This window comes from Sinocyclocheilus grahami, unplaced genomic scaffold (genome assembly GCF_001515645.1).
Source record: "Sinocyclocheilus grahami isolate Dianchi unplaced genomic scaffold, SAMN03320097.WGS_v1.1 scaffold249.1, whole genome shotgun sequence".
NCBI lineage: Eukaryota > Metazoa > Chordata > Actinopteri > Cypriniformes > Cyprinidae > Sinocyclocheilus > Sinocyclocheilus grahami.
Genome location: NW_015505428.1, coordinates 320,547 through 343,924, shown reverse-complemented (window position 1 = coordinate 343,924; position 23,378 = coordinate 320,547). Strand labels below are relative to the sequence as shown.

General features: G+C 38.0%; 2 protein-coding genes and 2 long non-coding RNA genes across 4 annotated transcripts in view; 2 read left to right on the top strand and 2 right to left on the bottom strand.

Moving 5' to 3' along the window:
* The first annotated feature begins 50 nt into the window (after positions 1 to 50).
* LOC107598245 (uncharacterized) lies at positions 51 to 22,689 on the top strand. Its single transcript, XR_001610538.1, has 4 exons — positions 51 to 63; positions 2,088 to 2,091; positions 11,401 to 11,407; positions 22,581 to 22,689. It is a non-coding gene; the product is annotated as an uncharacterized lncRNA (long non-coding RNA).
* LOC107598244 (uncharacterized) lies at positions 217 to 684 on the top strand. Its single transcript, XR_001610537.1, has 2 exons — positions 217 to 297; positions 384 to 684. It is a non-coding gene; the product is annotated as an uncharacterized lncRNA (long non-coding RNA).
* LOC107598243 (forkhead box protein E1-like) lies at positions 3,302 to 4,779 on the bottom strand. The gene has a single exon (XM_016289523.1). It carries the CDS (start codon positions 4,505 to 4,507, stop codon positions 3,539 to 3,541), a length of 969 nt encoding a protein of 322 aa, XP_016145009.1. The 5' UTR covers positions 4,508 to 4,779; the 3' UTR covers positions 3,302 to 3,538.
* Positions 17,454 to 23,378, bottom strand: part of LOC107598242 (endophilin-A1-like) — an 18,981-nt gene continuing 13,056 nt past the window's right edge. The window contains exons 5-9 of the mRNA XM_016289522.1: positions 20,620 to 20,753; positions 20,032 to 20,190; positions 19,102 to 19,205; positions 18,082 to 18,200; positions 17,454 to 18,004 (exon numbers count right to left, since the gene is read on the bottom strand). Of these exons, the coding sequence (XP_016145008.1) occupies positions 17,802 to 18,004; positions 18,082 to 18,200; positions 19,102 to 19,205; positions 20,032 to 20,190; positions 20,620 to 20,753 (719 nt within the window). The 3' untranslated portion in view covers positions 17,454 to 17,801. The remainder of the gene's footprint in view (positions 18,005 to 18,081; positions 18,201 to 19,101; positions 19,206 to 20,031; positions 20,191 to 20,619; positions 20,754 to 23,378) is intronic.

Sequence of the window (23,378 nt, the reverse complement as noted above, 5' to 3'; positions counted from 1 at the left end):
TCATTCTTTTAAGCAGTTCCCATATGTGACCCTGGAGCACAAAACTATTATTATTGATGTAATGTATTGCATGAGTTCTTCCTATAGCAATTGTGGGGGATTATGTTTTTTGTTTTAATGCCTTTAAGGACTAAGTGATAAGACAAAATCCTTCTGTAAATTTAATATCAGTGTGTATTCTTTTGATTGTGTATTAAACGAACTGTGCTTCTGTAGCAAAGGGTCCATGCCATGAATCAGAGTAAACTGGAGCGAGAGCTACATCTGCTTGATGATATGATTGAATCCGTCAGACAGGTGAAAATATGAAAAATACTATCTGTATAATACACTGTATGTCTTGGAAATCAGTTAACAAGTGTAGCGTTTTCTTCCTTTCACAGACATTGTCCTCTATTCCTGATCTTGTCAAGAGCTGTCCTGAACTACAGAAGCTTGTGGAATCTATTGGATGAGTTGCTGAAAATTCAGAAATGTGTAGTTTAGCTTTTAAATGTTTTCTTGTTTTATTCTCAAGTGTCTTTCATTTAAACTAAACCTAAAACCTTCAGGCGTTGTGTCTGGTGATGCTGTAGGCCAATCGGTTCATTTTCTAAGTCTTTTTCATTCATTTTGTAAGTGATTAATTAGTGTATGGACACACACACTGTTTAATAAATGTTATTGTCTTAATTTAAAGGTCTTTATTAAACTTTATTTAATAAAATAAGGTCTTTATTAGGCTGATTGATGAGTTGAGAGTCCAGTAATTAATCAGTTATTCTAATCATGCCAGTGCTTGTGAAGGTTGTGATGTTTTAATCCACTCATTCAAGCACAACGTTCACTGATGTGTTCTTCTGCTTCACTGAAGCTCAAGGGCTCCATCTCTACTTCAGCCTGCTCTTTCAAACCTACAGTCGACTGATACACTTTCCCTTCTCACCATATTAGGGCTTTTTGCCTTTTGTTGAATAAGTGCAGATGCATTGAATTTGTGACTAATACAGCAAGACAAATATTTTGAAAAATGTCATTTTAATCCTAGCGCTCGCTTCATGAGCTTGTCAAAACTACACTCTACCGTGATCTCGGAGTTGTATGACAGAATACATTGCTTAATGATTGTGGTGTTGATTCAAATAATTTATATATATATATATATGTATATGAAGAGTTTATTTGAAGAAGAAAAAATGGATAACTCAAATCATGTTTTTTATGTTATGTTTTTGTGTTATATTGTTAGTTAGCTGTATATTTTAGTTAGTTTTTTTTAACCTAATCAAAATAACCCAACTGCAGTTTGATTGAAATTAATTGGAGTGCACAATAAAAACATGTTTTTTGAAAATGGCTAAAAACGGAGTTATCGTTTTTTCAAATGAACTCTTCATACATATATATATATATGTGTGTGTGTGTGTGTGTGAGCTCAGGATATTTTCAGCTTTATTGTTGGGTTTCAGCCACTTGTCTGGATAAAGTGACTAAAGCGTTTAAAGGGGCTTTTGTATTGTGGAAAGTCTAAGCAAAGATGAGGTGCAAATGAAAATCATAATTCATTTTCCTCACTTTTCTTGTAACCCTTTTTGCTCTTATTCTGACCAACTTGTCAATTAAATGTGTGCAGTCAGTGTGAACTTAAAACATCAATAACTGATCATTTGCGTCCAACTGCATGCTAAAACATTTTGACTGAATTACATTTTTAAAATGCATGTCAGCTTTCATTGTTGTAGTGCTAGGAAACTAATTATTCTTTCAAATTATATATTAATAATCTAATTTTTTTTCAATAATATAAAACCAGATTTCCAGGTCACTTTTTGTCTATTTAAAGGACATTTTCCCTAACCTTAGTAAATGCATGCGTCATCACTCGTATCAAATTCTTACATTTTATTAATAATCTCAGTTAATATAATAAGACACTACAGGGCTGTTACCTAGCAAATTAAATCAGTATTAACAAAACGGATCTTTCCCCTGCAGAAGAAACAGAAGCAGCTGTTTAGAGGCGTTCACACAGACAGTATAATGAAGCTGAAATGTAGCATGAATGCATTTACACTGCACAATTACAACAGCATGAATAATGTTATGAGCTTGGTGTTTTAAACCTTTTTTTTTTTTAAATATACAAATATGAAATGTTGGAAAAAACGCAAAGATAAGCTACTTTTAAAGAAGAAAGTAAACCACCAGCAGGTGGCAGCACTCTTAATGAGTGAGTCATTGAGTCGTTCATTCAAACGATTCGTTCAGACGGCTGAATCATTCAAGAATGAAGCGAGTGCCTGTCTTTATGAATGGGCCACTGAATCATTGACTCGGTGATTAATTAAAAAACACGAATAATTCAGTAATGAAACACAGCTGTGTGTGGCTCAGAGAAGCGCGACTGTTCTGCTGTGATCTCTGTTTGAATTATTACAACCAAATAGAGCAAAAACGTTGATAATATTGTACTACAATGTAAACTCTTGTATAAAATCAATGTTAAATTTGCAATCGTGGTTTTCAGGGAAAATGCACTCTCTTGTTCGTGTGGTGTTGCTTCACTAGGCTATATGTTATAAATATAAAAACTGCATACCTTATGTTTCTTCTGTGTGTAGTTGTTAATTAGTTTTATTTCTTGTTACTGTTAATAATACATTATTCATTATTATTCACCGTTTAAACCAAATATATTAAAATCTGATTCATTCTCCCTGAAATTTCGGTGCTTCTCTATAATTAGATGTTTTAATCAGATTAGTTGTGTTAAGTAAAATTCGGAAAGTCTTTATTTTAAGGTGTCCTTGTTACACGTTACATGTACTTACTATTATAATAACAATTAATTATGCATAATTGCATGCAAGTAACCCTAAGCCAAACCCTAACCATATAGTAAGTACATGTAGTTAATTAACATTACTCAGTACTTATATGTATAACTACAGTGTAACAATGACACCTTAAAATAAAATGTAACCTAAAATTCTTTCACTTGTCCCAGACAAGCATTAATGTCGAGCTATGTTCCTGTATATAAAACTCAACCTGTGTGGTGAAATCCACCCGCATTTGGCAGGTGTTAATGTCAAGCCCGACTGCATATTAGAAAACATACAAATTTCAGTTATAAAAAAAAGAATAGTACTAACTAACTATCCTAAAGGACATAGCAACACAGCCTCTTATAAAAAACATTTTATATCACTGAATCAAGTAGATGTAGTAACTAATTTCAATTAGAAGTAAATGGAAGCATTTACACTTTTACACAGACGGCAATAAGAAAGGCATATACGAAGAACACATTTCACTCAAGTAATAGTAAACAGACCCTCCCTAAAAAAAAAAAAGTTAGATTTTTGTAAACATTTGCCTTTAACTTGAGCACTTTGTGTCTGTACATGTGTCGATTGAGGTTATTTAGTGATGGAATCACAATAAAACAATAGCAACATCAGTTTAAATATCACAGTTAATGGTTTGCATATTTACTAAAATAGACTCTCCAAATGTTCCCGTGTGCCACAGTGGAGAAAATCAGCCTCGCACTTATTTAGGTGGCAGACACGAACCTGTCCATGTTACCTGAGTAAGCTGGATGCCTGATGTAGGCTCCTGAGCTTCCTACTGCACCAGAGTTATTGTACTGAACAAAAGAGCCCAGCTGCGCTGGGGAGGTTCTGCTGTATGGGTCTCCGACAGCATCTCCAGCGATGGGAGACAAACTGGAGATGGCCACTCTCCCCGTCGGCCCGTAGGCCTGGCTGCTGCCTTGAGGATACGATACCTGAGCTTGTCCATGTCCTGGACTGGAGTAGGCAAAGGCCATGTTATTCGAGGTACTGGAGCAGCACGACAGCACCGTGTCCCCGCTGCAGGACTGATGCTGGAAGCCCGGTCCTCCCAAACTCTCAGGACTGAAGCTGCGGCAGGACTGCTGAGGCATCATCTCTGAGCCGATGAGAGAGTTGATCCTGAAGACCCTGGACTGACCGGCGCTGAAGCTCGGAGAGGAGGACTGGTAGTAGGCAGACGGTGGGCTCATGTTGGAGTAGACCGAGCGCGCGATCTGGACTGGTGAGAAGACGGGAGACTCGTACGCTGAGTACGTCGCGAAGTCGCTGCGTTTGAATCGCTTTCGCCGTCGTAGAAAGCTTCCGCTCTCAAACATGTCTTCGGCATTGGGGTCCAGCGCCCAGTAGTTGCCCTTTCCGGGTCTGCCGGGCTCTCGGGGAATCTTGATGAAACAGTCGTTGAGGGTCAGATTGTGGCGGATGGAGTTCTGCCATTTCTTGGAGTTGTCTCGATAGAAAGGAAACTTCTCTGTGATGAACCTGTAGATGCCCCCTAGAGTGAGCTTGCGGTCGGGAGAGTTGGCGATGGCCATGGAGATCAGAGCGATGTAGCTGTATGGTGGTTTGCCTCGCTGAAGCGGTCTCTTCCTCCGGCGACTTCTCTGACTGTCATTCACTGGAAGAGTGCTTTCCGAGGGAGAATCGCTCTCCACTTTAACCACAGGCATGACTCTGCTTGGAATGACTCCCAACCGCAGCACAGCTTGGAAATCACGAGTGTCTGGCTGTCGCCGTTTCGCTTCTCTCGGTTCAACAGGTGCTCTTTGCTTCTGGTGAGAAAATGCCAGTCATAATGCAGACTTTAAAATCCCCAACCGGAAATGTCAGTTCCTTTTTACTTCATCTGGAACGGCAGGTGTGTCCTTACACCGCGATGCCCTTAATTCTAAGCAGTTCTTGCAGGACCAAGTTAAAAAGTGGAAGCACTCACTTAAACAGCCTTGGTGTGATGGTGGTCTTTGTACGGCTGCAGAGAGAAGTGAGCAGTCAATAGCTGCCTGACTTCACTACCTGAAGAGTTACCAGCCACACCTCTTCCAGCAAGTTACTGTCACGTGGCTCAAAGCACATGCCTCTGCAGATTTAAGTGCTCTCTCGATATATAGGTGCATTAAAAACACGAGCCGATACGTATGTTTCTTCTGGATCCCAAAATGTAGAATTCTATGAAATGATGAGTGTATTTTCTGTTAAGAATTCTTCGCTCTACTTTATGATTATGTTCTCGAGACTCTTTTTCCTCAGAGAATGTCCAAAAGATTTAAAGGTATCGGCTGTTTGACTACTTACCCTGTTTTTGTCTGTGCTGCAGGTTAGTGAACTCCCATCATCTTATATGTGACCCTGGAGCACAAAACCAGTCACAAGGGTCAATTTTGTGAAATTGGGATTTATACACCATGAATAAATAGCTTTCCATTGATGTATGGTTTGTTAGGATAGCACAATATTTGGCCGAGATACAACTATTTGAAAATCTGGAATCTGAGGGTGCAAAAAAAATCAAAATATTGAGAAAATCATCTTTAAAGTTGTTCAGATGAAGTTCTTAGCAATGCATATTACTAATCAAACATTAAGTTTTGATATATTTACGGTAGGAAGTTTACTAAATATCTTCATGGAACATGATCTTTACTTAATATCCTAATGATTTTTTGGCATCAAAGAAAAATCTATAATTGTGACCCATACAATGTATTGTTGGCTATTGCTACAAATATCCCCCAGCGACCTAAGACGGGTCACATTTCTTCCCTTCATGCTGCCGCTAATCTTTCTTCAGGAACCTCATGTTCTAGCTCTCCAGCAGCTAATGGAAAACACGCACGTTTATTTTTGCAGCAAGCAAAACAGATCGGGATTCATTTTGGCTAAAGTGGGGCGTTATTGAGCTCTAATCGCCGTGTTTAGTGGTAATACAAACTCCACGGCCTCCGCAGAGCTTTTTTTCTCTCTAGTGCCGTGTGAGGCGGTTTCATCTGTGTGAGAACATGTAAATATGTTATTGTAAGCCACAGTGTGTGCCTCCCTCGGTTTTAACAGCATGCAAATCTGGGTCACATTTTGGTGTGTGGGTATAGACAGCCTGATACCTAGGCCAGGTGTCCTGTTTCCATGTTTAATAAAGGAGATAAAAATACAATTCTGTACGGCGTTATTCCCACGAGTGCATTATGGTTTTTTAATGGGAAGTAGCCCAGTCCGTGTGGCGCGAGAGTTCGAGAGCTTCTGCTGAAACGGGCCGCTGCTCAGATGGATGCCAAGACAATGAAAGGTTAAGCATCGAGAGATCTGAGGGTATCTCCGGCGCTCGGAGGATATTTCCAAAGAGCTGCCCACCCTCGTGAAGTTGGCAGAAAATGCTCTAGATATGAGTCAGAAAATGAAAATGCTGCTGTCACACACGATTTTACGCTTTACCTTAATACCCAGAGTTTTGTTCGTTGACGTCATCAACTTCAGATGTCAATACAAATACATGAATAAATATATGGTCCACCCCCAAAGGACGTCAAAACAATTAGTCTTGTAAAGTACAGCGTTGAATGCCAATGCAAAGCTCTGTCTATATAATTTATTATCATAAGGATAATTGCATAATTACATTTATACGTTCATTTTTTAAAAGACAATCCATAAATTGTGTTTTGTTGATGTGGAATTGCTTAAGCAGTTCCAGTCAGTCAGTGAAAAACGGTATTGGCAGAACTGGGAATGTTTTAGAATAATTATCTTTATCTTTGAAACCTGTTCTTAAAATTTGGATCACATAATCTAAGTGCATTTGGCACACAGATGCACCGTTTAGATCATGTGAATTATTCTAAAACATTCCCAATGGTGCCACTTATAGTTATATGAAGCTGTTGCTTTTTGAAGCATGATGCTTGTTTCTCGACATGAATACTGCTGAAAATGACACTAAATTTCACTAAAGATGTCATATTGGTTAGAAAATTACAAAATTCACCATTGCAACAGAAACAACCTATTAAATAAATTCCTTTAAAATAATATTTTTAATTTTTTTTTTAAATGTATTCGAATAGGAAAGTTTAGAGAAGTACAATTAATATATTTTTTTACACAATGTATATATACTGTATACGTAGGAAAAAAAGAAAAAGTTATATATTTTTTTGCTTGATGTTATTTTTTTCTATTTTTAATGCTTGCTTTGGAATAGCTTCACTTTCTGTTTATATAATCTGCATAGCTTGCTCCGTTTGCCAAAATGTCCAGCATGCATCATTTCTAGTGTGAAGAATGAACCAGAATAACCGGAATAATATCATCAGCAAATCTCTCTCTTGTCTCTTTATTTAATCAGACTGGCAGAAGTTTTCTTTATAGAAAAACCAATATCAGCATGTATAATCATAAAGATTGAATTAAATCGTCTGACGACAGTGGAGCATACGGCTGTTTATTAATGCATACTGTTTCACATACTATTTAAACAAACAAAACAAGTGTGTTCTTTATGCAGTAAGCTGTTCACTAATATTCCTTCTACACTCTTAAAAATAAAGGTGCTTCGAACGGTTCTTCGAGCGATGCCATAGAAGAACCATTTTTGGTTCCACAAAGAAGCATTCAGTCAAAGGTTCTTTAAAGAACCATCTCTTTCTTACCCTTTTGTAATCTGAAGAAACCACAAAGAAGCTTTTGTGAAACAGAAAGGTTCTTCAGATGTTAAAGGTTCTTTATGGAACCATTTAGACAAAAAGGTTCTTCTATGGCATCGTGAAGCACCTTTATTTTTAAGAGTGTATAGTGTTTGAAACATATGGCAGATGTGATAGAAAGCCAACAAATGAACAAAAAAGTGTGGTACCATGCATTTAAAATGATTTATCAAGAAGTATACGGCCAACTTCTGATGACAGATGAGCGTAAAATATTTGGTCGCATATTACTTTTGGTTTTTAGATCTCAAATTGAGAACAGATTTTGTCTACAAAAAAGATTGGTGATTTTAACAGCTATGATTATATGTCACTATGTCATTTAATACAAAGATTTAAGCCACTCCAGTATCAGTGTGGCCATGTCTGTGAAAGAACCAGGATAATTGAATCTGATTCTTGTTTTCTGGACTGATCGTAGAGGAGAATCTGAAGAACAGCGTAGCCAGACAAAAGCAAACAACACCCAAAGGGTGGAGAATGAGTAACATTTAGTGAATGATGGGAATTTTAATTCTGTGGAAATCACCAGTGTGTTCATGGAGTTCCACAGACGCGGATTCCTACGGCTTTAATTACAAACCAAACAAACGACCGTTTGTGGATGTGACAGGTGCTGGTTGCTCTGCTGATAGCTCCTGAAATAATACAGTTGATTTATTTAAATATGTATGTATTTATTTATTTTTGCATTCAGACTAACCTCAATCTTGGCTTCATTTATACTACATGTCCGCTGCCTGCACTGAAGTGTTTTATTATCTGTCCAAACTGACAAGCCAGATGGAATCAAACTTAACGAAGCATCCAAAAACATTGCCTGAAGAATTATTTTACTGTGAGCGGAATTTGATAGAAGCAGCATTCGGTGTGGTGAAAAAATAACCTTTTGCTCTAAAACAAGGCTGTTATCATAAAAACAAATTAAAATGTTTCATTTTATTTCATTTTGTTGTGCACAAACGTATAGTATGTATTCCAATGTGAATAGAACTATGTTTTTCCAATACCGTCCATTGATGAATTATGTAAATCAGAGTTTTGTCAGTATAAGCCATGCAAAAACCTCTGACATCAGGTAAAGAAATGGTGACATGCAAAAGAAAGCTTCAGTATTTATTTAAAAGGTCACTTTAGATTGTTTGTTTCATGACTTCACACACACAGCTTCTCTTCAAAGAACAAACATGTTCATTTCTGTTATAAATGTGGTCACAAGCTCATCTGATTTAGAAAAGCACGTGTTATTGTACCATGATTTGGTCAAATCCACTGTTCATTGCAGATTCTGGAAGCTTTGTTCATTTTTATATGCTTTTGTTGTTACTTGATCTTGAAATAGTAATGGTCATTAGCAGGGGTGTGAAGTAACGAATTACAAATGCTCACTGTAATCAAGTCGTTTTTTTATCAGAAATGTAACTTTTTTTAATAAGTAGTTTAAAAATAGTGTATTTTACTTTTACTTGAGTTCATTTTAAGTGCTGTATCTGTACTCTTACTCTGCTATTTCCCCTCTGTTTGTGCTCGTTACGTCTAGACTCTGTCTGTCTGTCTGTCTATCATCTGTCTATCTATTTATCTGTCTGTGTGTATCTATCTATCTATCTATCTATCTGTCTGTATCTATCTGTCTGTCTGTCTGTCTATCATCTGTCTATCTATTTATCTGTCTGTGTGTATCTATCTATCTATCTATCTATCTATCTATCTGTCTGTATCTATCTATCTGTCTGTCTTTCTGTCTATCTATCATCTGTATCTATTTATCTGTCTGTTTGTATCTATCTATCTGTCTGTCTATCATCTGTCTATCTATTTATCTGTCTGTCTGTATCTATCTGTCTGTCTGTCTGTATCTATCATCTGTCTGTCTGTCTGTCTGTCTGTCTGTCTATCATCTGTGTCTAGTCGTGTGTGTGTGTGTGTGTGTTTATTTGTGTGTTCTTGAGCATGTATACTGTTTGCACTGTCTGTCTGTATCTATCTGTCTGTCTGTCTGTCTGTATCTATCATCTGTCTGTCTGTCTGTCTGTCTGTCTATCATCTGTGTCTAGTCGTGTGTGTGTGTGTGTGTTTATTTGTGTGTTCCTGAGCATGTATACTGTTTGCATTTTGCCCGAGTTCTGTCAGTGGCAATGCAAAGTCCCAGTGCCGGTTGACTGGTTCTCAGGCCGGGCCGGTTTACATAACTGAAGCAGAATGCTGCATCTCTCGGCTAACGTTCACTCTTTATGACCCTCCACAGGCAGCCACCTGTCTGTATCGACACGGCCAATCAGCACTGCTGGTGTACGCTCGCACTGGAATTACCAGTGTAACCAAACAAACCCAACAACCTGTCTGAGAAGGGTTTTCCAGAAATAAAGTCACCCCAAAGAAGGAAGCATCGTATTTTCTTTCATTCACAGCACATAGAATTATTTAGTTTTTGGAACTGTTCTAATTCTTGAAATATAGTCCTCATGTAGGATGTTCTTAAAGTACCTATTGCAAATGTGGCCTGAAAATGAAAGCACAGGAACACACCTCTGCAAACCCTCGTCTGGTTTCAGTGCACATCAGTTTGAGTGTCTGATCGCGTGCAGTGAGCTACTGGCCACCAAAGTACTCTTCCCATGTTTCTGCAGACACGTAGAGACTTCTGTCGGCTCAAAGTCCTTCTCTTTCCCCCTTGCTGCTTCTGAATGGGTTGCTCAATCCAGCTGTATTGTGAATGTGAAGGTTCAGTGTTCTCCAGGAATGTTCTCCTCATTAGTGAAGCTGGTCGTCTCGGAGGACAGATGTGACACACCTCGCTGGGACCTGACGATGAAACGAAGTTCCACAGTTCTCTGCCTTGGGATTTCGTTCACGGATATTGTTTAAGATGACAGAGTGCTGATAGAAATGATCTCATTCAGCCGTGGGTTTTTTGCATGTAATCCAGATGCGTGTGCGTCCTCTGCTTTATGTGTTCATGCATGATGTCTGGCGTTCTGAGCAGCCCTGAATATCATTCACGGTCTAATCTTTCAGCTCCTGCAGATCTACTGAAGTGTTGGCAGGATTTGGGCTGTTTAACAGGTCGAACCTTTTAATGTAACAAACACGGGTTTGAAATCTTAAAACATCCTGAGCTTAACTGATACAATTTATTACAATCTATCTATCTATCTATATCTGTCTGTCTGTCTGTCTATCTGTCTATCTATATATCATCTATCTGTCTGTCATCTAGCTATCTGTCTGTCTGTTTATTTGTCTATACTTTTACTCGTTTATAAATCACTTAATGGCCTAGGACCTAAATACGTAGCAGATATGCTCACTGAATATAAACCTAACAGAGCACTCAGATCATTAGGATCGAGTCAGTTAGAAATACCACGGGTTCACACAAAACAAGGGGAGTCTGCTTTTAGTTATTATGCCACCCGCAGCGGGAACCAGCTTCCAGAAGAGATCAGATGTGCTAAAACATTAGTCACATTTAAATCCAGAATCAAAACTCATCTGTTAGCTGTGCATTTATTGAATGAGCACTGTGCGATGTCTGAACTGATTGCACTATATTATATGTATAATCGTTTTCTTAAATTCATTTTAAACCTCTTAAATCAATTTTTTTTAAATAATTTTCCGTTTTTAAATTCCTTGTTTTATTGTTGTGATTATTGTTTTCTTTTCCTTTATGTAAAGCACTTTGAATTACCATTGTGTATGAAATGTGCTATACAAATAAACTAGCCTTGCCTTGCCTATCTATATCTGTCTGTCTGTGTGTCTGTCTGTCTATCATCTATCTATCTGTCTGTCTGTGTGTCTGTTTATCTATCTCTATCTATCTATCTATCTATCTATCTATCTATCAGTTCTTTAAAAGAGAGAGAGCGAGTGGATGCTTGGCATTCTGGGATGCCTGACAAAGACAAAGAGAGAGAAATCTATATCTGTCTGTCTGTGTGTCTGTCTGTCTATCATCTATCTATCTATCTGTCTGTCTGTCTGTCTGTTTATCTATCATCTATCTATCTGTATGTCTGTCTATCATCTATCTATGTATCGTCTATCTCTATCTATCTATCTATCTATCTATCTATCTATCAGTTCTTTAAAAGAGAGAGAGCGAGTGGATGCTTGGCATTCTGGGATGCCTGACAAAGACAAAGAGAGAGAAAAATGGCACGGTATGCAGTTCTTTTGCAGTGCCACCTGCGTGTCTGTTACTGCAGGATTTGTGTCTCCTCAATCTCTGACACCGCTGGATTACCTGTTCTTAAAGCAAAGAGCCAGCGCAAGCCACATCTTGCACTCAAGTATTCAAGCGCTCACACACTTGATTTTCTGTGCTTTGTGGGATGGATTTGCTCTATTATTACTGGCAGTAGTCTGATTATGATTTCACGATGCACTAATTTCCTGCTCTTTAAACACTCTCAAACGCTTAGTGTTCATTTTTCTTTAATTTAAAGCTAAAACCTTGTTTTTGAGGAGCTAATGCTAGAAAAGAGTGTATGTAAAATATGTTTTTGTGAGGTCCAGCTAGGATTCACAGCTTGGGTTTGTGGAGTTTTGCTCGAGAGGTCGGGTGAAAAGGTGAGATATTGTCCTGGAGAGACAGACTCACCCTGCTCAGGGAAGTGCTTTGACATTCAGACTAATCTCCAGCAATAAACAACTCCCATCGCCTTGGGCTACGCTACAGCAGGTGCATTCTGGGTTCAGACTTGTATGCATGAACGGAACACCGTCTTAAATCACAAACAACTCACTTAAGCTGTTATTTGCCATATTTTAGGAGCTGCGTCAAATGAAGTCTACTCTTTATTCTCAATTCCCTTTCAAAAACGGCTGCTATTTCATGATTTTGGCTTAAAATCATCATATAAAGGCAAATATCCATCAGCGTTCCCATACACATTCTCTCTCTTAGGTTCACAGAAATCATACACTCTCAGAAAAAAGGTACAAAAGCTGTTACTGGGGCAGTACCTTATCAAAAGGCACACCTTTGTACCTAAACAGTCCATATTAGTACCTAAAGTGTACAAAAGTGTACCTTTTGAAAAGGTACTGCCACAGTGACGGCTTTTCTACCCTTTTTTCTGAGAGTAGGTAACCAAACACGCTAACACTTTAGTTTAAGGGCCAATAACTTGCATGCACATGACTAGCATATTGGTTTATTAGTTCTTATAAAGCACATATGAATGCCTTATTATTCTGCATGAGCATATTTTAGATCTCTTAATCCTAAACCCCATACCTAAACTTAACTACTTTACTAACTATTAATAGGCAGCACATTAGGAGTTTATTGAGGCTAAAGTTGTAGTTAATAGTGAGGACTGGACCTTAATAATAAATAAAGCGTAACCCTAAACACATCAAAACACATTGTTTGCGAAAAAATACCCTAGTCCACATTTTTACCTGTAAACCAGTCAATAAGTTAGATTTTTTTCTATTTGCTCTTGTCATGCTTATTTGTGGCTTCCCCATGCCATGTCAAAGTATATGTGTATGTGTGTGTGGCTTTATTTACATATACTAGTATATTTGCACAACAAATGGTGCCTCACTGAGCTGTTTTGCATGCTGTGTGCCTGCTGCTTTAGCTGACACTGAGCGTGAACGGCTGCTTTGTTTTTCTGAAGCTGCACCCTGATATGTGTCCACCTGTCACTCATCCCCACTGCATTTCTGTCAATCAGATTCAGCCTTATTATGCTGCATACTAGAAATGAAGATAAAGTCGGTTATCACCCGATACCTGGAGAACATTTTTTAAGAGCAATAATGTCATACAACTCCAAATGTTAGTACGCGTACTGTATGCACACACACACACACACACACACACACCTTTGGCCTAATAAAACTTAAAATAGTTTAAAAAATAACACATAAAATAAGTCACATCACATTTTAGAAAATATATCATCATTTTATAATATATTAAAATGTTTCGATATATTTGTGAATTCATACCGTCTTAAAATGTATACAATTATATTTAATGTAATCATATGATATTATGGTGGTGTAATATTGCTGCTGATGACACAGGTGTGGACATGAGCTGATGGAAGGGGCTCCAGGACCTCAGTGAGAGCACAGGTGCAGCAGACACAATGTTTCCAGAGATTTCTCCGTCTCACTCCCACACACACATTCCTCTGCCCTTCAGCCGCAGAGCTTTTATTCCTTCCAGTTTAACTCTGACCTGGCACTACTTGTGATTTACAGACGGACAGCTTCAGCGGAATGATGCTCGCAGTAATCATGTCATCATAGTTGTCTGATTCTCATGTCTCCTACATTATTATTATATTCATTTATTTCAAATATTAGGCTGTTTAAAAGATTTTCAGGCAAGAAAGTATAAGACCAAAAGTGATTGTCATTTTATTGAGGAAGATGCAAGTTTCTGACAAACTTCATTGGAAGCGATTGTTGGATTGGTGCATGAGAGCACACCTGAGCCTGTTGCAGTCTGACCTGTCTTACCGCCTCATTTGTCATCTCCAATCACAAGCTCTTTTGAGTGGAGCTGAAAGACGAGGAATTATCAGGCCTCGCTCGGTGATGAGAGCTCAGCCTGCAGCTCAAAAGAGAAAGTATGTGAGAACGCCAGCAAGCTGAACACGTAAGAACACAGGCAAACACTCTCTGCTTTGCCAGTCCCGCATCGGCCAAAGACTGACTCATGCTGCAAGCTGCAAGTATTTCTGACGTTCAGGCAATGATTAGCCATGATGAGCCATTATTTATTTATTTGCATGTACATTTCTTTATTTATCTTTATTTATTTGCATGTGCATTTATTTAATTATTTATCTATTTATTTATTTGCATGTGCATTTATTTATTTATGTTTATTTATTTGCATGTGCATTTATTTATTTATCTGTTTATTTCTTTGCATGTGCATTTATTTATTTATCTGTTTATTTCTTTGCATGTGCATTTATTTATTTAATTATGTATCTATTTATTTATTTGCATGTGCATTTATTTATTTATTTGCATGTGCATTTATTTATCTATTTGTTTATTTGCATGTACATTTCTTTATTTATCTTTATTTATTTGGATGTGCATTTATTTATTAATTTAATTATTTATTTATTTGCATGTGCATTGATTTATCTGTTTATCTATTTGCATGTGCATTTATTTAATTAATTAATTTATCTATTTATTTATTTGCATGTGTATTTATTTATCTGTTTATATATTTGCATTTTTATTTTTTTATTTTCACAAGACTGATGTCTCAGAGAGATTTACAATTATGCAGGATTGTTATTACTAAAATAAAGCAATATGCTCTTGTGTCAATAACCAAGTGATGTTGTGATTTTTGTGAGTACAGTGTTTTGCAATTTGATATGTGCACTTGTTCATAGTAAAAATGTTGATTGCAGTTCAGTTGACATGCTTTGGTAAGGCAATGGTGCAAATCACAACTTCACAGACCTTTTGTTATATGAGATGTAAAAATACTGGTAGCACAAGTTACGTTACGAACAATGAAAAACACAGTATGTACATCCTATACTTACATTATTAACTGAAAAATACTTCTAAAGCATTTATTAATCAGTTAATTCCAACATGTGCTCTGGTCACACTTTATTTAAAGGAACAGTTCTCACTATTAACAAACCATTAACTGTGACTTTTGCCTCAATAAACTCCTAATGTGCTGCTTATTAATAGTTAGCAAGGTAGTTGTTAAGTTTAGGCAGGATTAGGGATGTAGAATATGGTCATGCATTAATATGTGCTTTATAAGTACTAATAAACAGCCAATATGTTAATAATATGCATGCTAATAAGCAACTAGTTAATAGTGAGAATTGGTCCCTAAACTAATGTCTAACCAATGCTCTTTTAAAATCAAAAGTTGTATCTGTTAATATTATTTAATGGAGCGACAATCTAAGAATGGTGCATTTTTATTAACTAACGTTAACAATGATTACTTGATACTGTAACAACTGTATTGCTTATTATTAGTTAACATTACCAAAATATTTTTGGCTCGTTATGAAACTGCGGCAGGAGAGATTAGATTGCCACAGGCTCAGTATTAACCGGTTATTAGCATGCACATGACTATTGCCTGTTTTTTAGTACTTATCAATGCCTTATTACACATTTTGCATCCCTTAATCCTAAACCCCAGATCTAAACTCAACAACTAGCTTACTAACTATTAATAAGCAGCAGATTAGGAGGTTATTGAGGATAAAGTTGTAGTTAATAGTGAGAATTGGACCCCAATCTTAACTGTGACCGATTATGCTTCATATTAACACCAACATGTTAGGATAACTTAATGTATTATATACTGTACGCATCAATATAAATGTAGTCTACATGCCTGATACAAGCCACTTGTCTGGGAAAATCTGTCTTATCTACAAACATTAAAGTTTGATGTGTTTGCTGCGTGATAGTGATTGATACACGCATGCACAAAAGATCAATTTCAGACAAGTAGGTTTCGGAGTATGTGCTCTCGGTCACAGTTTCTGCAGTCTTCGGTGTGTTTATCTGCAGCGGAGCACAGGTGGATGTGATATGATACGCATCTGACTGTAAATACAGCTGGAGCTGCAGATGCAAGCTCTTGGTCAGTGCTATTAATAGCTTCACACCAGAGACAACAGCATGGACATCACCACAGCTGGCTAACTGCTTTCAAATCTAGCATCGTTGCTATTATTATTACAACAGAAATGATATAAAGTAGTGATCAAACTTCCATAAAGATTTACTATCATGTTGTTAGCAGTAGAACTAGCTGTGTTCTGTTAACACAGACGGCTCCAGCACGGCCCACGTCTGACCTCCAGTTGGAATGGAAAGAAAACTTGATAATTAAACTCACATAGAATTATTCAGTGAAGCGCAATGTGATTTCTGGGTAAATTTCTGAGGTAAAGGGGGAGTTGTTCAGTCGGTGTTGTGGCAGCATCACCTGCTGGCTGTCGAACAAAACACACTCACTCCACACAGCACCATTATACGGGTTTTATTGTAGTTGCACAGTTTTTTCGTTCTCAGAACAAGCCTATGATTGATTCAGATGAGACCATGAAGATTCATGCTAAAGAGGAGCGCTTCACAAACTCTCCCAGCACTTCCAGAAATATCGAACGCTTCAACACTGATCCAAAAGCAACACGTGGTACTAGAGTTACAGGACTACACACACACACACACGGGATAAACACAAAAATGACCTCACTGAGGATAAACACGACTGAAAAAATATTGGAATGTCCTGCCAATACTAGATATGCTTTATTTAAATATAAAGGGGCTCTTTGAGCTGATAAAAACAACTAAAGACACAAGTATTAAGAAGAACATATCTTATTCTGCCTGTGGAAATTTTAGGCCAATAGTAAACATCATTCAGAGTCAGGAATTCTTTCTCCACTTAAATCAGACATCAGGCAAATATGACAAAATTTGATATGCGTTTTGATATGTTTCATGGGTTCAGATAACGCACTCAGACATATGACTACTAATATATACACACACACACACACACACACACACAAAAGTGTTTTGGGTTGAATCTTACTGACCAGTTCCGCATCCATGCAATGTGAACGCAGGACTGTACAGAATGTTACATGACACACTGTAACAAAAACTATTCACTTAACTTTCATCTCGTTTTTTTTCCCTCTGTCGCCAAATATGAATTGATTTAAACGGTCAAATCTAACATCACTTGTTTTAGGACATTAAACAAACATCGGAACATTTCACACTATGAACAGGAAAGATGAGAAAGCATATTTGTTTTGCAATTAATGCGGTTTCAAAGAAGAAACAAAAAAACTCACATTTAATACTTCACATCAATTTGACATCCACTGTCCTTCAAATAATTGTTCATAAATACATTATGCTAAGAACTTAATACCAAAATAACTTAACTGCAGATATTTTTAAAAGGGTTCGGATGAAGAGACCAATTCACGGCTTGTTGCTGGAAACGGAAACAGGCTAAACTGAAAATCATACAGGAGTCATAGCAGCAGGCAATGCAGAGGTCAGCCTCAGGAAAAATTAAATACATCAATTAATCAATATAACAAAGTGGTGGCATTCAGGAATAATATCTACTGAAGGGCACTGGAAACGCTTCATTGCTTATTATTTCCTATGAGCAAATCCCACAACAGAGCGGTTGGTTTGTGCTGCTAGGTTTGGTTATTTCTGCTCTTGCAGAAGAAGTGGTTTGCTTGCTCATGCATTAGACTGAGTGGGGTAAATCTACCAGGATATCTACATAGTTGACCGGGAAGAAGCCCGAATGCCCACTGACTGTTCCTTCATACCAGTTCTCGTCAATCTTGCTAGTTAAGGTGATGACGTCTCCTTCCTTGAAGGCCAGCTCACCCTCGTTTTCAGGGTCGAAATCATACAGCGCCCGACAGCAAGGCTGGTCCATCGGAGCTGAAACGGATCAAAAAAAGGATTGTTTAGGACATGCACTCCTGCACTGCAAAGATCGAACTCTATTACTGCCTCACCTGGTGATCTGGACGGGCCGCTGAGCCCGATGCTGCCATTGTGGTTCTCACTGAAATCCACCGAGGTGCGAGGTTTGGGGACATACTCTCTTCTCGGCTTGCAAGAAGTCTCTCTTATTCTGCATGCATACAGAAATACATCATTGTAGATAAATGAACAAGGCAACACGAGAGAGAATGCAACACAGCGAGAACAACACCTGAGTGCAGGTGGGACACATCCTCAGATTGCTGTAAACTGTAGAATTATGAATGAAATGCTACTGAAATAAAACAATAGGTTCACTTGTGAAGCCTCTTTTTTAATGACTATATTCAGTGCTTCCGTCTGCAACAATCATGTGAATAATCTTCATTTCTAGGCTTCTCTCAGAAAATATTTATTAACTTATGTGCGATTAATTACATTATATCATGCAATTCATTTGATTACATTTTCATAACTGATCACAAGATCTAACAAAGAGTCCATCAGTCATAGAAAATACATTTTAACATTACTGGGATTGTGTCTTAAGGATTTGAATGAGTTCACAGACGAGCCTGATCTTCAGACTGCAAACTGTAAAACGGTTCTCTACATCAGATGCACTGTTCAAAGCTCTCGTGTTTCGTTTGGAAAACGCCACACCAATTTACCGATTACAACATGTAACACGCAAACACTTCTAGCTGTTTGTACACAGCACTCTAGTGTTTTACATGCGACACATCCATGCATGTGTAAGAGGTCATCATTTGGTGGTTTTTGTGTAGAGTTATGATGCAAAAGCATTTTGAGAAAAGTTAAAATAGGTTTTTGCACGTGTTTTGAGCACAGAGTATAGAGAAAAGGTGTCATCGCTTCTGAAACCTTGTGTATGTAGAGCTCTAGCATTAGTTTCTCTCTCATTCGCAGTTTGCATAAGTAATAACATGAATGAATAGTCACGGAGCTTTTTAAGAATGAATGCCTGTAGTTGCATTTTTTATTTTATTTTATTTTGTATGTTTGTGTGAGACGGGAGATCTTCCACAGACCTGTCCTCTAGTTTGCCGGAGAGCTGCTGAAGGATCTCTGCGGCCTGTCGGTGGTAGTTGACCTGAGCTTGGACCAGAGCAGAAAGCTGACTCACTTGTTCAATCTGCAGAAACACCGACAGAACATCAACAACTAGCACACATGAACACAAACAATGCCTCACTGAGTGCATATCAATGGCTACATTTCCATGCACCCTTCGAAGGCACTAAAGACAGACACATGAAGTACTGCGAGCTCATGTGATCGCTGCGTTATGACGACGTTCATATTTACAGCAACCATTAAATCACAGCAAATATGTGACGCTGGAGCACAAAACCAGTCACAAGGGTCAATTTTTCGAAATTGAGATTTATACATCATCTGAAAGCAGAATAAATAAGCTTCCATTGATGTATGGTTTGTTACGATAGCACAATATTTGGCTGAGATACAACTATTTGAGAATCTGGAATCTGAGGGTGCAAAAAAATCTAAATATTGAGAAAATCATCTTTAAAGTTGTTCAAATGTAGTTCTTAGCAATGCATGTTACTAATCAAACATTAAGTTTTGATATATTTACGGTAGGAGATGTACAAAATATCTTCATGGAACATGATCTTTACTTAATATCCTAATGATTTTTGGCATAAAAGAGAAATGTATAATTGTGACCCATACAATATATTGTTGGCTATTGCTACAAATATCCCCCAGCGACTTAACACTGCTTTTGAGCTGCAGGCTCACATGTGTGATTTAATCTGACGATACGCTGATTATTGGCATGTAAACATAGCCTTTGCATAAGATGCAACGATCAATGAAAACTAGTGAATGCTGTGACTTATTGAGGCTTACTGCTTCAGAATAAACAGAACGCCGACACGCTAGTGAGAAAGACTACGAAACTCTACGAATGGAGAACCGCTGACGGATCTTACATCGCTCTCCAGAAGGTTAAACATGCTTTGCTCAGCAATCTCCTTTGAGTCATCAAACTTCTCCAAGGTCTGCTTCATGTCATCTTCTGTGAGCTTTCCTTGCCTTTTCTTCTTATAGTCAAAGTCCAGCCGTCGCCCCTCCAGCTTCTTCAGGTGATGCTGTCACAACACAGAGAAAGACCCAGAGCTCAGTTACTGACCTCCAGTGATACGCATTTACTCTTTTACTCTTCCAGTATAGTTTTTAACAGCCCCATCCGTCATCCAGCACGCTCATGTGCCACTGAAACCGTTAAGAGCGAACTGAAATGATCAGTGACACTAACTGCTTCCCACCAGCGGAAACTGCCACAATTAACGACACGCCAAGACCGTGATCTCATTTAAACAGAGTTCAGCACTATTTCAGAGCAGTTAGTGGAGGTTAGTGAAGGAGACGGAAATACCGCATGGAAAAGGAACAGAACTGTGAATTTCTCCCTTAACGGTCACAAGAGCAAACGGTTTTAGAGGACTGGAGGGGTTAACATTGGGTCACTGTGCACTGGTTTTTGCAGGGTTTCAATGCAGTCATTTCTTATATCTCACCTGGATTTCTTTTAAGTCTTTATCATGCAAATTCTGCAGGGGGTCGATAAAGTTTTGCTTGACCTCCATGTCTAGAGCATCTTTAACTTCAGCTAGCTCTCGCATGGCTTCTCCAACATCGACCAGAGCCAGACCTGCAAAACACAAGCACAATATACAGTATATCTCTAGAACATCTCTATATTTTTAAGGGCAAATCAGTGAGAACTCCATGTTCTGAATGAAGCCGTTTTTAAGTTTATCCATATACTGACGCAAAACCAACATAAATAAAATGATCTGGTATTGGTCATGTTTCAAATTCTGTAGCAACCAGAGCTATTTCCTACATACACTAAGTGCTGGTCATTTTCTAAAAACTTCCAGTACGTTAACATTTGTCCGCTATCATCACGAATCTTTCTGCTAATTGGAGCACCATTCGACATTTGCAGATGCTGCAACCAGTTAGTCACTTTGCACCAATCAGTGGTGACACGATTTGCATATCCTGAAGCGGTGTCTCATGAGTTTATGAATTGAAAATCCTTTTGTAATTTAATCCGATTACTCGTGCAATTAAATGTAATTTAATTGTGTGCAGGCAAGCAACGTGCACAAAAGACTAAACCGCTATCACAAGTGCTTGGAATAAAGGCAGATGACTTGATTAGAATGGGAGCATGCATCTGGTTCTGTTGCTCTGTTTAAAGCTGCTCTCTCCATGCATGCTCTCTCTCTCGCTTCATAGACGGCTTCATTTATTAGAAACAGAAGCATTTTGATTTATCGTGCTTCATTGTTCATGTAACTACATTGTCAAAACAGTCTGGATTGTGGTTGAGGGTCATTGATAACCTTGCAGTCATTTCAGCCAGCCGCATTAAACGCTTGATTGCATGCAAAATAAAAATGTTTGTGCTGATGCTAGGGAATCTCACCCGTTTTTGTGGGTTGCATTTAAATAACATGAACTTAGAATAGCATACTTGTCACTACTACCTCTGGCATGTGGTTAGAGGCGTCCAGTACTTTTAGGGCATTTTCACACTTGGCTTGTTTGGAGCCTGGGCTTTTTCCTCCCCTGGTTTGATTTCTTTAAGCACATATGAACAGAGCAGATCTGCACCAAAATAATCGACCAGATCGCCAGAATGCGGCTGGTTGTCTTGGCCTGATTGAAAACAAATTCTGGAGCAGTTCGACCGACACAGCCAACCAACAAACGAAGCTGGATCATCATTTATAACGAGAAATACGTCATGTAAAAAGCAGCAGTCTGATTCGGAGACCGAGCGAGAACATTACCCATCTCAGCTGAAACCAGAGAGTGCCTCTTTATCTTAATGTGGTCTAATTGCTCTTCCCTGGATTCCCACTCAAACTTGAACTATAGCGGGAATGACGGCTACAGTCGTATGTGTTTGTGTAACAACAGCTACCGATAAAGCCACGATAAGCCCACAGAGCGAACTTGTCAATCCGTCTCGATGAGTGACACTGAGGAACATGAGCAGATGAACTCACATAAACACCTTGAAATGTTGCTGTGTGAAAGCGAACCGTACCATTTCAGAACAAAGCAGACGTTCTACAGGTCTGAAAACAGCCTCATTGACAGACCTGGTTGTGCATTGTGTTTATTAGCATGCATACTACTAGTATATTGGCAGTTTATTAGTACTTCTAAAGCACATATTAATGCCTTATTATTCTGCAGGAGTATATTTTAGATCCCTTAATCCTAAACCCCATAGCTAAACTTAACAACTACATAACGAACAACTAATAAGCAGCACATTAATACCTTTATTTAACCAGGAAAAGACTCGCCGAGATTAAAATCTCTTTTCCAGGAGTGTCCTGGCCAAGATAGGCAGCCGAGTTTGCATATACAAATAAACAACATAGTTACGACATACACTACAAAACCAACATATAACCGGTTAAAAACAATTACACACAGTTAAGTTGCTCTCTAGATTACATAAGAACTTAAAATAATTATAAGACACCAAGTTTTGTAACTTCATCTCCTTTTGGAGAAGATTCCAATCTGAGGCGGCAGCATATTTAAAAGAGGTTTTTACCAAGCTCAGTTCTGACAGAGCACACAGAGATTGTAATGAATGATTTCCAAACAAAGTCCTTTGTATAAAACAACAGAGATAATTTGGCAAATTACCCAAAATTGCCTTATCAACAAATGCCAATGCATTTTTCTCAGAATTCTCAAGGAAGGCCATGCAACTCTTTCATATATTTCACAATGATGAGTTAATGTACAATCAGTTATAAATCTCAGAGCACCATGGTACAAAGCATCCAAGGAAGAAAGAAGGTAAGATGGGGCATGCTGGTAAACCACATCCCAATAGTCGAGAATCGGTAGAAATGTAGCGGACACTCATTTTTTCCTCACCTTAAATGGGAAACATGACTTATTTCTAGAAGTAAAACCCTACCTTTAATTTTTTTTACTCCGATACCTAATGTGTAAACCAAAACGCAATTTGTTATAAATGATGATACCCAGATATTTATACTCTGACACTGAGGTCATTTGGCTCCCCTGAGAAGTTTGAAGGGCAATAGAGTTCTCTAAAGAAGTTCTAGAATTTGAAAATAGCATACATTTGTTTTTTTTCAACATTTGAAACCAACTTCAAAGCATGAAACCTGTTTTGGGTAATATCAAAAACAGACTGTAATGCAGCCACAGATTGTTGCTTGGGGGGAGCTGAACAGTATACAATAGTATCATCTGCGTAAAAATGGAA